At 45.2% G+C, this 16323-nt stretch overlaps 1 protein-coding gene across 1 annotated transcript in view; it reads right to left on the bottom strand.

The window, feature by feature from the left end:
- The window catches only part of LOC126183287 (exostosin-1-like), a 216112-nt gene extending 200819 nt beyond the window's left edge, over positions 1 to 15293 (bottom strand). The window contains exons 1-2 of the mRNA XM_049925159.1: positions 15241 to 15293; positions 14435 to 14636 (exon numbers count right to left, since the gene is read on the bottom strand). Coding sequence (XP_049781116.1) covers positions 14435 to 14636; positions 15241 to 15293 — 255 coding nt within the window. The remainder of the gene's footprint in view (positions 1 to 14434; positions 14637 to 15240) is intronic.
- Between the last annotated feature and the right edge of the window lie 1030 nt (positions 15294 to 16323).

Raw genomic sequence — 16323 nt, 5'->3', positions numbered from 1 at the left:
TTTGGAAGGTCGAAACCGGCAAAAGAAATCGAAGTCCTCCGGTTCTTCCACGTACGATGTGAGCTGTATATTCCCACGTTGCGTTATTTTAATGATCTGTCAATGGAGGACCAAGTAGAAGAAGATAAATTTTTACATACTTGTGTCTTCTTTTTCAGCGTGAGGGCGAAGTAGCGCTAAACAAGTTATTTAATGTCCCATTATCCATCCGCAGAAAGTTGATGTAATCAACAGGTTCTGAGTGAGACATTTCCATTAATAGGTTTGCAGTTGCGTATTTCTCATTTTAAACCATTCCCTGAACCCTCTTTACACACAATGCCAAAGGCAATGTTAGAAATGCTTTATCTGCATTTGTAGCCATTCCCACTAGCGCCAAAATACAGCATATACGAATAGTGTCTGCTTCAAAAGTAAGGTTAAATTGACAAGCTTTCTTAGTACGTGTACGGGCTTGTTTCATACATCCGTGGCTAGACAAGAGCGAACTGGACAATCAACTTTGCTCTTTTACGAGGGACTTAAAAAGTTTTAAAAAGGTTCATTGTCTCTTCGAAGAAAGTTTTAACCATCGGCTACTGAGAGTAATATTTCCTTTAGCATGAGTAAATCCGTCATTTTACGCCATTCCTTGGACCAGAGTCTTGTTTTCTTCTTCATCTATAAATACAGTGCCAAAGTCAAAGCAAGGGCTGCTTTGTCTGCATTTGTGGCCGAATTCACTACGCTCAGAATACACACGAACACGAACTGCGTCTGGTTTAAAGTGAGGTTAAACTGAAAAACACTGTTTGAACGTGTGCGGACTTGCTTAGCAAATCCGTAGCTAGTAAAGAGCGATTTTGTCAAACACTTTTGACCGTTTAAAGACGCGTTTATGCTTCCACCTCACTGCTCGCTGTTATGGCCAGGCGATGATGAATCAAACCACCTGTGTCTTACCGGCCCATTTATCCTGCACCATCGCCGATCGCTACGATCGTCGCCAGGCAACGATATCTATCTGGTTTGTGTTTCCCTCTGCGACCATTGCCTTGAGTCGTTACTGGCTACGACAAGGTGACCCAAGCAGTGCCGCTATTGATATGTGAACAGCTGTGGGGTAAATGCACCCTTAAGCCGTCGGCACACAGACCGTGCTGTCGAACGTCAACGTTAAGAGTGCTAAGCTCAACCTGCTGCTGAACGCTCAGGAACGATGAGACTTGTGCACACGGTACGTGAGCCGCAATGTGGTAAATGCGATCGCAACCACCCCAGCGGCAGTTGCGGGAGATGTTTCTAGTTCGTAAATCTGTTTACTAAACGGGCGCGCGTAACATTCCCACGTTAGCTCTATTAAACCGCGCATTTCCTCCATCACGCACGAAAACAAAAGTACCATGTCCAATCAACAAGGACACAGGCTTCTGCGCATAAGATATACATTATTTAATCATTCCCACATTTTAGTAACACCCCAAGGTCAGCCTTACTTGATCACTGTTCCTACCCAGTAAAAGAATGTTTGCAACATGTGAATTACGAAGCGTAAAAGAAAAAGGAGCAAAATATCTTTATACAAGTAGCGCAAGCTGTCCTATAGATTAAGCCAATCGAACAAAGTCACCGCTCAAAAATGGTGAACTTATATTTACATAACATCAAATATTATAGTATATACTTATATCAAAATAATAATAAAGTATCAGAACCTAACAAACGCGAAATTGTTACGAAAAAATTTAGAAGCTTCGAGTCGCGAACCACCGCCCAAACATGCTACTTCATACGGATCAGTGACACTTCTCACTTCGCTAAACCAACAACACACTAGTGACACTCAATCATAGCATGTTAGCACTTGCTGAAATCCTTAATCTTAGATATGTTACTAATTGAAATTTAATTATAACAAATTGTACCGAGAACAATTCGTTTTAGGTGGATCTTCAGTGTGTCGCTGCCTTCAAATAGCATACTTCCATAATATGCAAGTTACAATAGTTCTTTTGCCACGAATATGATGTTTCTCATTATTTTATTGGAACGAATTACACAGTTAACAACGGGTTTTCCAGTGATTCTCAATTTGCTGGTGCCCAGAAACGGCGTATATACGTATACGCTTGAAATGAATGCCAATATGGCGCCTCACAACTCTACTGAAGGGAGACGGCGAGCATGTGACGTACGTAGCGTTGTGCCGTCTCACTGGTCAACGCTTAGACGACGCTCAGAACATCTGACACGCTACATATTGCTCTGCACGTTCGGAAAGACTCCCGAACGTACTATTGTACGCTATGACGTCAGAAACCCGGCGCGCTCAACGCTCAACGTTCGGTTGCATGGTCCGTGTGCCGACGGCTTTAGGGTTGATGACCCATCAACCTTTACGCCACGAACAGCCTTCCGCTTGCCGGCCAAGTACAGGCGATCAAAATTTCTTACACCACCCCGGTTCGAAGCATCTACTTCAACGTGGAGCAAGAGTACATAAGCGGACTCTGTTACGGAAGCGGGTATGGTACAAGCATGGCGTTCAGCAAGGCGAGGAAGTACGCGAGCTACCTTTCAGGAGAGTGCCTTCGGGTCCATCGCGCAGGAGCGATCCCCGCTAATAAGGGAGTGGGACGGACGCCAGCGGAGGAAGGAGCAGCCACTGCACAATAAAGGCTCGCGCAGGAGAACTGCGCTGCCAGGGGTGGAGGGGGTGCTGCGGAGGGATGGGGGCGGGGTGGATTGGGGGGGGGGGAGACCAGTATTTCAGGGCGGCGCAGACTGGCCAGATCTCTCGCTAATTAGCGGAGCTGGCCGGGATCTGCCCGTCATTAGCCGGGTTTCTTCTCGGCTCTCATTACCGGACTGGCTGCACCGCGGCCCCACCCCCGCGACCAGTGGTAGCGCCGCCTAGCCAAGCGTCCGTGGCCGGCGGCCGGAGCCTCCGCACTGTGCTGACGTCACCGCTCGAGAGCGCGACTGGACGTGGCAGCGACAGATACAGGGTACGGCGCCTACCTTTCTCACCAGAAGTAACTTTTGGATCGATAAAGATATGCATAATATCATTCCACAGAAAAGAAAAGTGAAAAGGACCACATGAAACCAAAAGCAACACGTTTCCACAACTTCATGAACACTGAGATACAGGGACCTACCTCAGTCTTTTTATGGAACTAAGGGTTTTTTTTTTTTTGCGCTAGAACAGCAGATCGGGATGCGCAAGAGGCAAAGAGAGCGCTCTAATTCTTTTTTGTGGGTCTGAGCAGACACAGCGGAGTAAAAATTCATTGAACATAGGGATTTGCACGCTGTCGTTTCGGCAGTGTGAATGGCGCGCCGCACGGAAGCTTATTCCACTCTGCATCGAGACTGATGGTGTAAATATCACGTGTCATTCGTCTCTTTGGGCTCTTGTTTCCGCAGAGAGTGATATAGGCTTCCGTGCAGCGCACCAATCAAACGGCTGCGTCAACAGAACAAAAATCACTGATTTTTTTTCTCTCTCTCCGTAATCTCTTGTCACATCTGCAACAAAGAATTGCACCACAAACTGTTCAGTACAGATCTAGTACTCTGGCATAAAAATATTATTCTTTCACGTAAAGAAAGACACACGCGGTGCTTTCATCTCAGTCATTAATTAAGTTGCGAAAATTCTTAGGTCTTTCTTTCATGAATCCCTATTTGTGACGGTGGCTGAAAATCAAGAAAAAAATTATAGTTATTTTGTTTGCATCTAACATTTTATGCAACGCACTTGGGTTGCGTTTAAAAGTATTGAACTTCAAATGTTTTTTATTCCAGTCTTTGATCACAATATCAATTCTTTAGGCGATGACCGGTTTCAGTCCGTAATGACCACCCTCAGATCTTTTTTTACACTATGTCCTACAGTGATAAAGCCATAATGGCATCGTCAAAACATATAAATATAATCAGCACAGCATCGTCACATAGATCTACAATTAAGGTATAGAATAGGCCACATCGTCCACAGAGTCATTATTGTAACTGACTACTCTAGTACTGGCTAGAGTAGCCAGTACTAGATCAAAGACTGGAATAAAAAACATTGGATCACTGTTCGTATACGCGATCATGTCGCAGTTGGTGAGTATTGAACTTATTTCAACGCACACAGTCGTCATCCCATTTAAGTTGTTTATTTTTATTTTTGGATGACCGGTTTCGATCGTCTTCAGATCTTACTTGCTGAGCAGTGTTCTGCACACCTGCATAGATCGACCTGCAAGATGGAAACACATTAACTAAAAATAAACAAGTGTAATCACGACTGTGTGTATTGAGATAAGTTATAATATTATAAAGACTGCCGTTTTTCTTGAAGCGATGTTCCAGAAAAATTTAAAAAGTTTTCATATTAACCAATCAACTTTATACGAAAAAATTATTTGTGTAGATTTTATCGAGAAATAGTTCTGACACTTCATGATTTCTTTATATTTGTTTTAAATTTTCTTTTTACTTTTGTATTAATTAGTGCAGCCCTCTCTGACATAAGATTGGCACCAAAGACGAAAACATTCGGGGCTGCAACAAACTAGTCCGAAAACTTATTGAATTAGTGCCTATATGTGATCAAACCTTCGAAAAAACAAAAACAAGGAAAATGATGCATCTTCAACGCAAAAATGCAATTTCAGGAGAACTCAAATTTGCAACCTACAGCAAAAAATCAAAGGTATAATCAGGAAAAGATAATTACAATTTTATGATTACTTATGTAAAATGAACGACAACAGATTCGCAAAGAAACTTTTAGCTTAAATCTATCGATGAATATGCTAACAAATAGCGAACAAAAATTCATGAAGACCTGACAAAACTGGCTTACACGAAGAAATCTATCAAGATACATCACAATTCAGAACCATAACTGAAGACCTGCGCGGAAAAACAGGCTAACCATAAAATGTAAAACCTTAGAGGTAAGTGCTGCTATCTATTGCTAGGTACGGGAACTATCAAAATTGACATTGGTTTCACCCCTAAATATTACTTACGGGTTAGACCAAGGTCAATTTTGATAGTTCCCGTACCTAGCAACAGAAGGCAGCACTTATCTCTAAGCTTTTACATTTGATGTTTAGCCCGTTTTTCCGCGCATGTCTTCAATTGAAGGGGTCGGTGGAAGAAAGCGCTAGCCCTCAATATCGCAAGGATTCATCTAATCATGTTACCTCTACTGTATCAGAAAGCACCACATGCTGGTAGAAAGTAGTTCCTCTTGTATCTCTGGAAACGGCTGTTTTTGGTCTTATCGCGACTGAGTTCCTGTATTTGAATTTAATCAACACATAACTCGTAATGACTCAAAATTAAGTTCTGTGGTGTTATTACTTTCTTCCACCGACCCCTTCAGTTAACCGAGACTTAATAGAGCCTGCTGAAAAGTAATGTCTCCGAATTTTTATTCTATTCTCAATATCGGTTGAGGTATTACAAGTCATGCATATTTTCTGTCGACTTTCTCGCTTCGCTGACGCAAGTTGCAACTCTCTGTCGTCAGAGGATTCCGAATTGTACAGAGTAACATGACGGTGTGTAATGCAACTACGTCGGTACGTGAGAAACAGCATGCTGTAATCGAGTTTCTAATCGTCCACACATGGAGTACTCTGTGGTTCAAATGGCTCTGAGCACTATGGGACTTAACTGCTGAGGTCATCAGTCCCCTAGAACTTAGAACTACTTAAACGTAACTAAGCTAAGGACATCACACACATCCATGTCCCAGGCAGGATTCGAACCTGCGACCATAGCGGTCGCGCGGCTCCATACTGTAGCACCTAGAACCGCTCGGCCACCCCGGTCGGCCACTGTTATCTGTTTCCTTAACTTAAAGAACGCCTTCGAGGACTTCACGTTGATAGTGACGAAACGATACAAGAAGAAGTGAGGTTGTGGCACCGTCAACAAAGTCAAAGATTCTACACTGACGGTATCAACAAACGGGTCTCTCGTTGGGGGAAAAATGTTGGTCGACAGGGTGACAAAGTTGAGAAATAAATATGTAGACATGAGAATAAAGCTGTAGAATGTTAATAAATTTGTTTTATTTAAAGAGCTTTAAAAGCTTTCACGTAAAATATTCGGAGGCACGCCCTCGTATTTGCTGAGGAGTGCCATCGAAAAGCTACAGAGAAACGGGAGAAGAAACTGGAGAAGAAACACAGTGAACGGAGGAAGATCTATTTTGTGGGAAAGAAGTGGAGAAATGTTTCGCAAGTTGAGAAGTTAAAACGTGTTCCTCATTTGGGCGTAAGGAAATAGCAAGAAAGTCTAGCATTGAACAGTACCGACTGGAAGTGTGTTATCGACAGAGGTGCGGCAGTGGTTGAGATTTGGGACACTGTTTGTGAAGAACTGATATTCAGTTTCCCGTCTGGCCATCCACATTTAAGTTTTCTGCGCTTCTCGTAAATTTCTTACGGCATCCTTTAAAACAGCGACGGGTAATTTCTCTCCTTACTGACCAATGCTTCCCAATCCGAGTCTGTTCTCCGTCCCTAATAAGCTCGCCGTCGACGGTAAGTTTATCCCTTGCCTTGCTTCGAAGGTATATCCGTGCAAAATAATGAATAAAAGTTCTTCGCAGGAAAGATGGCACGTATAGAAATGGCGCTAATTTCAGCTGAGTAAACTTTTATCGTGGTGTATGCGTCGTTATGAAGTCTTTGTTATATTGTATCGCGGCAATACTGTGTTTCTGAATACAGCCTTTCAGGGTCTTCACAGAATCTCTCTTCTGAGCGCTTTGCTGGTCCACGCACTTCTTTGCCCAACAACTCTGTAGTTATTGAACGACACTTTATGGGACTTCGGCGAACTTGGCTGACACGAAAGGAGGCAGGAGGAAAAACAAGTGCTGCTATTGGCTCCTCTTTTGTTGTTGTTGTCGTGTAACATGCAGTTCTATCGTGTCCTCGCACTGCTACGATATACCGAGACAGCAAAACGTAAAGACTGGGTGTTACATATTAACATTTTGACGACGTCAAATGTCATCTAAAAGAAAACAATACCGTAGTTGAACAAGAATGTGGAATGAACTGCCTATGATTTTGTTGAAGAAACACGCCATGTCAAGCTCGAGGATAATCACTTAGGGATTTAAATTCAGCATGTGTTAGCCAATGCACTTCCTCGTTAAGTTAGGGAGGTGCATGCACGTTGGCTTAAACAATTATATGGAACGAGGTAGCGCAGTCTCAATACATCAGTCACACAGGGAAGGAATTTGGCCCAAATCTCGGTCCATACTTGAGGGTTTAGTTTTTTGGAGTTTGCCCAAACCTGTTTATTTGCGGCGATTCCATAGGAGGCTTCCAACAGATTCACTGCTTATTCTATTTTTAATGAGTTAATATTCTGTCTACAGGTCCTTTAACGAAGCAAACTCTGCCAATCCAGACTCATCATTTTTCTCATCTTACCTTTCACTTGTTGTATTTCTACCTTTCTTATTTGCTTTTGTCATATTCCCTCTTCGTTTAACTTCTCTTCTGCTGAATTTCCCTTCTGCTCTCAGTATCTCTGCTGGGTTCCTCAGTGTCCTCAAAATCTTGTTTTACTATCGATCTAGTGACAGCTATTGCTAAGTTGTTTTAGTAGTACGTGATACAAATATTTTGCCAGATGAAACAAAAAAAGAAAAGTACGTTTAATATTGGTGCTCCCGCCGATATAAAAAATGGCAACGCTCATACTACATTCTTCCAATGACAATCAACGTGCAGAGATGTATCGAAAAGTACATGAATTATTATGCGATGTATTTAATATGTTGGGTGTAACACATGTACATACTGCTGTTCCACATTTTCTTAGCTGCATCTAAGTAGCGACAAAGTGGTCTACTTGTAGGCCTGGAATTTCGAAATGCGCTGTTCATAGAACTATGTGGTCTAAGTGCACAGTGTTCCGAATGGCCGGCCGCGGTGGCCGAGCGGTTCTAGGCGCTTCAGCCCGGAACGACGCGGCTGCTACGGTCGCAGGTTCCAATCCTGCCTAGGGCATGGTTGTTAAGTCCCATAGTGCTTAGAGCCATTTGAACCATTTTTTTGTTCCGAATGCAATCGATGTGAAAACGTTGACCACCTAAAGTTTGTTTCATCAGCCTCAATGGATTGAAAAGCTGACGGTGCAAGGTCGGGGTGTCCAGATGGGTAATGGAGAAGGTCCCAGCCGGACTGAGGAATTGTTGAGTCAACGAGAGCCATAACAGGAAAATCAAAGTCGTTTTTAAGCAGTTTAGAGCCTCACGGACAAGAGGACTCAGTCCTGTGAGTACGCTTGGATGAAAATCCAGTTACAGCACACCACGAATATCCCTGGACCCAGTCACGAAGACCTTTTTTGCAGATTATATTACTGGTTTTCTTTGCGGATTGAGAGGATCATTGCTTCGACGGCGTGAAAGTTCGTCTTTCTGTTTATTTTATTTTGGATGTATTGTGATATGTCCATAACCCGTCCACAGCTATACATCTTTCAGGAGGTGGTGGCAAGTTGCCGTGTACTGGTGTAAGCAGTGTCGTTGGTTTGTCTGTGAGGTTCTTCTGCATCCACGCCAATTATCTAATTATACAAGTTCCTTGCCGAGGTTCGCAGCTGTATTTTGCTTTGCTTCATAATCGCCAACCCAGCGTCTCGGCTATTCGGCTTCGTTGTAGCACTTACTAGCCGCCCGGAAAGTGGTTTGTCGGCAAGGTTGACAGACCACAACGACGATTTCGTACCATTGTACGTTTGGTGCTGAGCGTGCCGTCCTCCATAGACAATTTCAACATGTCACAGTTGTGCATATATACTACTTTCTTTTTTATTTACTCAATCCTATTCTCATCTGTGTAACGGTGTAGGGAATGCGAAAAATATCTGTATCTGCCTGTTTGTAGCCGCCGTTACTGCCTCTCTCACCATTACTGCCTCTCTCTCCGGCAGTCCTCCATCCGACATTAACTCTTACTCCGTTTTTCCGTGTCTTTCTTGCGCGTGTTTGTTCTTTTGTTTGCCTTCTACCATTGTGTCCTTCCTATGCTTGTCACGCGATCTTCCAACATTCATTAGAGATGGCCAAAATCCTTTAGCAGTTGCTCTTAGGTAGTTTCCTCCAGTGCTTTCGCCTGTCAATAACCAACTACCAAACCATTGTTCTTCACGTCCTGACAAACTTTCGTCTCTGATTACCACTCACTGGTGCCACCAGAAAGACAATTGTTCCACTTCACCCCCGCAGACAGACTGTCAATATCACACTACTCTGGCAGACATGTAGTCCAAATATACACTATCTGACCAAAGATGTCCGCAAACCCCTGTGTAATGTGGAACTGACCACTGGGCGTTACGATAGGCAGATCCGCCAGTATAAAAGGAGGAGGACGTATTGCGCTGCTAGTAGTGAAGCACTAACAGCAGAATGAGTCGGTAAGGAGAGCTCAGTGACTTACAACGTAGATCTCACCTGAGTAACAAACACAGCAAGGACTTTTTAACCTTCTAAAGCTGCTCAAGTCGACTGTTGACGATGTGATTGTGAAGCGCAAACACGAAGGAACAAGGACAGCTAAATCAGGACTTGGCGGACCTCATGTGCTGACGGAAAGAGGACCATAGATTGTTGTGGAGGGTAGTTTGTAAAAAATCGCTCGACGTCTGCGAAAGGAATCACTCGCGGGTTGCGAAGTGCTACCAGCTGTATAGCGAGCACAAAGATTGAGCTCAGGGAGGCAAAAAGAATGGGGTACAACAGCCGAGTAGCTCCTCATAAGCCACACATTTCTGTGGTCAGTCCTAAGCAATACTTGAGGTAAATAGTGACGTCACTGGACAGTGGGTGACTGCAAACGAGTCATTTGCAGTGATGAATCACACTGTACCACGGTATGAGGAAATGCCTCGAGAATGTCATCTGCCTTCATGCATAGTGTTAACAGTGAAGTACGGAGGAGGATGAGGTGGTGGTGGTGGTGGTGATATGGTATGGGGGTGTTTTTCACCATTATGGAATGTTCCCTCATTGCATTAAAGAAAGCGTTAAATGTGAAAAACACAATTTAGAGCACTGTCTACTACGTTCATTACAGCAACAGTTCGCAGACCATGATTCTATGAGCATTACATCCACCATATTATGAAGTAGAATGTGGGAGGCAATGATTTGTGGAAAATGACATTGCTTAAAAGGACCAGTCTGCCCAGGGTTCCGACCTGAACTCAATGGAACACCTCTGGTATGAGTTAGAACGTTGACTTAGCTCCGGACTCTGGCTTCCAAAATCACTACTTTCTCGGGTTTCGGATCTTGAGGAAGAATAGACCGGGAGTCCTCCACAGACGTTAAAACACCTCATCGAAAGTGTTCCCAGAATAGTTCAAGCCGTCATAGAGGCGAATATTGGAGATATTCCATGTTAATGTCTACTAATAAGCGTGAGGACATTTTTGATGAGAATTTCGCACATCAGTTGGTAATACGTCAACCAGGTAGGACAACAGTCGCTCAAGACACACCGAAACAAAGGAGAGACGGTTCGTTGGACAGAGATGTTTCAGACACCGTTCGGTAGGCCATGACGCTTCTTCTTAGCGTGAGGTAGAGATGTAGCCATTTGCACAATAAAGACGTAAGTTAAAGGTGTTTAATGATTTGGCAGTGTGGAGCCTACAGTTACTGGAGGGAAAAAACATACCTCGAAGTAGCAGTGAAATGCTTTCGGAGAGAATATTTCTTGTCAAGTATGGAAGTTATTTAGCGTGGAAAGGAAGAGTGCGTTATGGAACAGCTGCAAGAATTCCTGTTAAAGAACTTCATTTCCGACACAAAAATTCCAAGCTAGACAATCATACGGATCCACACAGACACAGAAAATTGTACAGAACTGTAGGAAATATTTACTTCAAGTGAGTAATACTTTGCACCTAGGCTTCGCGAGAAGCACTTCATAGGTAGGATTGACGGAAGACACTTCAGCTGAAGTGCCGAGGTCGTTCAGTACTTTCAGTGTGAATGCAGTCATGGTGAGTGGGTCATGGCTGGCAGACATGTCCTCACGTGTACAGTTCTGAGAGCAGCCTCAAGACACGGACCGGTCGCAGCCACCACACTGCAGGCGGGTAATGACTGTCCGTTGTTGTGTCCCTCCAGCTGAGGTAGTTGACAGCCCGATCATCAGATGGAAACGACGTGTATTTAAGCACTCTAATCCTAATCCATCGGGCAATATTCCATTTGTCCCAAGTAACTAAAATCCTGAGAGATTTTCAGAAATATAAGGAGCATATATTTAATTTCTTAAGCACATCAATGAAAGTTTTGCATAACCCCGATATGCTTTCCAGGTATGTTGTTGTTGTTGTTACTGTTCCTGTAGCGATCGGAAGATACACCCAGTTACCATGAGCGCTACCTACGGGTAGAACCTGCCATTCGAATGGACTGCAGCATTTCAGTTGAAAGTAAAGCTCCGGCACGGGCGTATTAGAGACATCTGCGGAATAGCAGGGTGTACATCCATCATGCCAGTAAGAACAGTGACCGGGTCTGCATCATCATGTTATACACGGAAGATTCGTCAACCTGGAATGTTGCTCGATGTGTGTACCAGAGTCAGAGTAATATATCATGCCGACATTGAATCTGTTCCATCTGACAGGTAGTGTTGAAGACCTAAAACCCACAGTCCCTCCACATCTGACATGTGGACACAGCGCTCAATATCTGCGACTTTTGAGTCAAAGGAACTACGTGACGAGTACTCCAAAACTGAATTCGGCTTTAGAAGAGGCTACAGGAAGTCGTTGCATCATACGAATCTCCATTCCCGACTATCATGACGAGCACCGCCTCGTACACCACACCATCAATTCCGTTGCAGATGGCCAAAAAAACAGGCAGAATGGACGCCCCAGTATTGGCGTGCGGTAATGTTTACGGACGAAACTAGGACATGTTTGTACCTTGATAATCGCAGACTATGTGGTTGGAGACAACCAGGTAATAACGAACGCCTACAACACTGTGTCCCATACGTGCAACAGGGTGGTAGTGGAGTGATGTTCTACAGCTCTCTTGGTTGTTGAGGGCAACCTCACTGTTGGATGGTACAGAGATGACATTCTGCAAACAATAGTGGCTTGACTGTTTCCCGGACATGAACCCAATAGAACTTGTGTAGGATCCATTGAAACGAGAATTTTTTGGGCGGCGACTACGACCACGTACGACTTACGCAGAATCGCCATTGAAGAGTGAGACAGTTTGGAACAGGACTGCCTTGATCAAGTCATCTATGGTATTTCAAGACGGATTCAAGTCTACATCCGTGTAAGGGGATTTTCCACCACGTATTGCGTTGCTCAGGAGTGCTATGAAAAAATCCCGATGGGAAACATACTCCTTGGTCGTTTCACAATTTCTTTTACGTGCAGATCTGGACACAATGCAAATTAAAGTATAGGCGTGCATCGGAGCAAGTTTTTGTTTTGTGTGCAATGAATTTCAAAATAAAAGGAAGATGTAATACTTTTGTTGATGCGTATAAAATGGCTGCAAGCACTATGGGACTAAACATCTGAGGTCATCAGACCCGTAGACTTAGAGCTACTTAAACGTAACTAACCTAAGGACATCACACACATCCATGCCCGAGGCAGGATTCGAATGTGCAACCGTAGCAGCAGCACGTTCCGAACTGATGCACCTAGAACCCTCGGCCACAGCAGCCGGCTTGATGCGTATATTTTAGTTGTTTTGTAACTTTGTTTTGAAAAGAATGACTGAAATTAACCTATCTGTTCTGTTTTGGTAAACACTTTATCGTAAGAAAACGACCGTAATGTATTCTACACTGTCCAGTCACATTAATATGACCACCTGTGAAAAGCCTGATAACCATATGCTGCAGCGCGGACCGCTGCGAGATGTGCGGGAAGAGTGTCACTGATGTTCTGGATGGTTCCGACAGGGACACGGAGTCGTGCCGATCCCAGTGCCGTGGCCAGCTGCTGTAGGTTTCTCGGCTGAAGAGGCGTGGCGCGAAAAACTCGATCGAGGTATCCCGCAGATTCTCGATTGGGCTTAAATTCGGGGAGTTGGCCGGTCAGGAAAGTACAGTAAACTCCTTCCGGTGGCCTTCGAACCACGCTCTTATACTGCGAGCCGTGCGGTACGATGCACTGTGCTGCTGGTAGATCCCATCGTGCAGGGGAGAAACTTGTTGGGGTTGGACATGGTCCCCAAGCAGAGCTTCATACTGGTGTTGATACATTATTTCTTTCAGAATGATGAAATCATCCAAGCATTCCCCAGAGCACAAAGCTCCCTTCTCCGACAATTGTTGCAGGGTGTTTGCTTTCAGATGTTTCACGCAGTAAACGCCAATGGCCATCTGTCCGATGTGGCATTAAAGAGGATTTATCTGAAAAGGCCACCTATCGCCACTCAGCGCACGTCCATTTGGGGTATTGAACTGTATGTTAAGTGGGGGCCTAGAAACGACGGACAGGCTCCGACCCCGCCGCAGCCGCAGTGGTCCACAACCCCACGGCGACTACCGCAGTCCATTTCACCCCTCCGCCGAACCACTCTTTCAGGGTTATTGTGTGGTTCGGCCCCAGGTGGACACCCCACCTCCACCCACCCCTTCCCCCAGGGAACGTCTCACACCAGACGAGTGTAACTCCTATGTTTACGTGGTAGAGTAAAGGTGGTGTACGCGTGCGTGGAGAACTTGTTTACGCTGCAATCGCCGATATAGCGTAGCTGAGGCAGAATAAGGGGAGCCAGCCCGCATTCGCCGAGGCAGATGTAAAACCGCCTAAAAACCATCCACAGACTGGCCGGCTCACCGGATCTCGACACAAGTCCGCCAGGCGGATTCGTGCCGGAGACCAGGCGCTCGTCCCCAACCCGGAAAACGGTGCGCTAGACCACGCGGCTAGCCGGGCGGGCTCCACTTGCGGTTCTGGCATACAAATTCCAGTCTTCGCTGCCGATGAACATCAGTGAGCATGAGTGCATGAACCAGGCGGTTGCTGTTTTCCATGTCTCCCCGCCACGGTTTACGAGTATATACACCCCAGTGTTAGCTCTACCACCTGCTATGTGAGGGTTGTTTCTGCACGTTGACTATGATGTAGGCGGCTGTCACATTACTGTGACGAGACCGTGTATGTAAGTCCTTGCGAGTAGTTAAACTTGCACATCTATTAAAATAACTGTAAATGGCTTCGCAGTGTGTGGCCTAACTAAATTCAACACTAAAAGCTGCATCAGTTAAGAGCATCACCCGGTATTTGTCAATTCATCAAAGTCAGGAGAAGAGAGCGGGGAATAAAAGAAACGTGCGATGACAATACCAGAGCAGTCCGGTATGGCGGGAGGACGCGAGAAGCGGAGCAGAGCAGAGTGGCGGTGCATTACCTGCAGCAGGAGGCGCTCGTCGGCCCAGACGACGGCCTGGTGCCAGTCGATGACCTGCGCGAAGGGCAGCGCCCAGCCGTTGGAGAGCAGCACGGGCACGCAGCCGGCGCGCAGCGCCTCCAGGAACCGGAACGAGCCCAGGCGGCGGCCGCGCGGCACCAGGCAGAACGTCGAGTTCTGCAGCAGCACCTCGTAGTCGTACCTGCCCACACACACACACCACACCCCACATTAATATCTCGACCAACGGGCATTTCTATATATAAAGAAAAAAGTACAAATGTTCAGTGTTTAGAAGAGAGAAAGGTAAACACAATCTTTCTGACAAAAATGTTACACCTGCACCGTTTTGTCGTTAGTGAAGTTCAGAGGCGGTGTTCGAACTGTTGTGCGATGAATATTGTTTTAGAGATGTTGCTAAAAATATCGCCCGTTTACATTAAATGACACTTCACTTTTTTTTTCTTCTTTCACTAGCTGCTTATTTTTTATGACCCACCGTTTAATTTGTTATGGTGGGTCGTGTGTTGCCACTTGGCCGCTGTGACTGGGTCCGGGGTCCGGTGTGACAAAGTAACACCACAGCGGCTCCCGTCCCCACTCACGCTATTGCCCGTTTCCCGCCACGTGGAGGCGGGCTCTATTTGTTTACATCCATTTGATATCTTTTTTTTTTTGCAGCATTAGAAAAACTTATAACTAATACAAAATCAAGTGAGATAATAAACAAAACTAAATTAAATATTTAGAAAGAAGGAAGGAAGAAAATTGAATAGAGAAGAGATAGGTACAATATTGCCCGTCACCTGGTTGTGGGAGGCGGCCCGGGTCTTGGAATGACCCTCAAGACGCTGGCCATCGCTCACCATGCCTTTAACATATACCATCCTAAAAACTAACTTAACTAGAAGAGATTAGGGTACGTTAAAGCTAGAAACTAACACTAAGACCTCCATGTCCAGCGTGCTAAACTATTTACGATATACAATAGATAGGTAACTGATTTTGTGCCTGGCTCAAAGTTGCTAATGAAAGGGTTCTTGTGGTAATAGTAATAAAGGTAAAGACGCTAACGGTTTGTGTTGAGCCTACAAGGCTCCTAGTAGAGTACATTAGGCGCAAGCACCTCCCGGCCCCGCCGACAACACGACCTCAACGGTGGTTTTCCCCGATCTACCATGGGTACCCGTAGGGTTGGGCTCAAAAGAGAGGGACCACAATTAAGATCCTTCCATCCAGACTGTGCGCTGCCTCTTAACGGAAGCCGTAGGTCCCTTGAAGAGGTACCTAGCTTTAAGCTCTCATTAGACATGGAGGTGCTGTTAACTATTTACATATAAGGTGCAATCTGTTTTTAGGATTGTGTGTGACTTGTGCACCTCTTGTCGGTTGTTCCAGACTGTTCTTTGAAGTGGACTTGGTTGACACTATGGATCATCCGCGCTGGACGCTTCAATATTTGTGTTGGTGCCCTGGTCTGTATCTGTTTCTTCTTCATCACTCGTGTGTCCCCCTGGGCATTAAATGACAACTGGCACCTGCGTGCTAATTGTTAATGACTGTCTAACACGGTCTAAACAGACAGGTGTTTCACGAGTAATGGCTGCAGCTTCAGCCAAACGGGCAACCAGCTCTTTTGGAGTGTCTATCGGTGTCTCGTACACCAATCGTTTCATCTGTGGTGTATGCGGGGCTGCCCCCTGCGTAGTTTGACCATCACATTTCCGTGTATGTTTAGTGGGCCAAGTATGGCCCCTGCCTCACCTACGGCTTTGTTAGTTAATAGCATGCAGCACCTGCCAGAGCGTCCGGGGCCACCAGTTTCGCCACTAAGTGGTGTTTGAGTCGCAGCGCGCAGCGCTACGATCGGCGGCCACTATTGTACGTCC

This window comes from Schistocerca cancellata, chromosome 1 (assembly GCF_023864275.1).
Source record: "Schistocerca cancellata isolate TAMUIC-IGC-003103 chromosome 1, iqSchCanc2.1, whole genome shotgun sequence".
Taxonomy (NCBI): Eukaryota; Metazoa; Arthropoda; class Insecta; order Orthoptera; family Acrididae; genus Schistocerca; species Schistocerca cancellata.
Note: the sequence above shows the minus strand (reverse complement) of the source record. Positions and strands in the feature narration are given on the sequence as shown.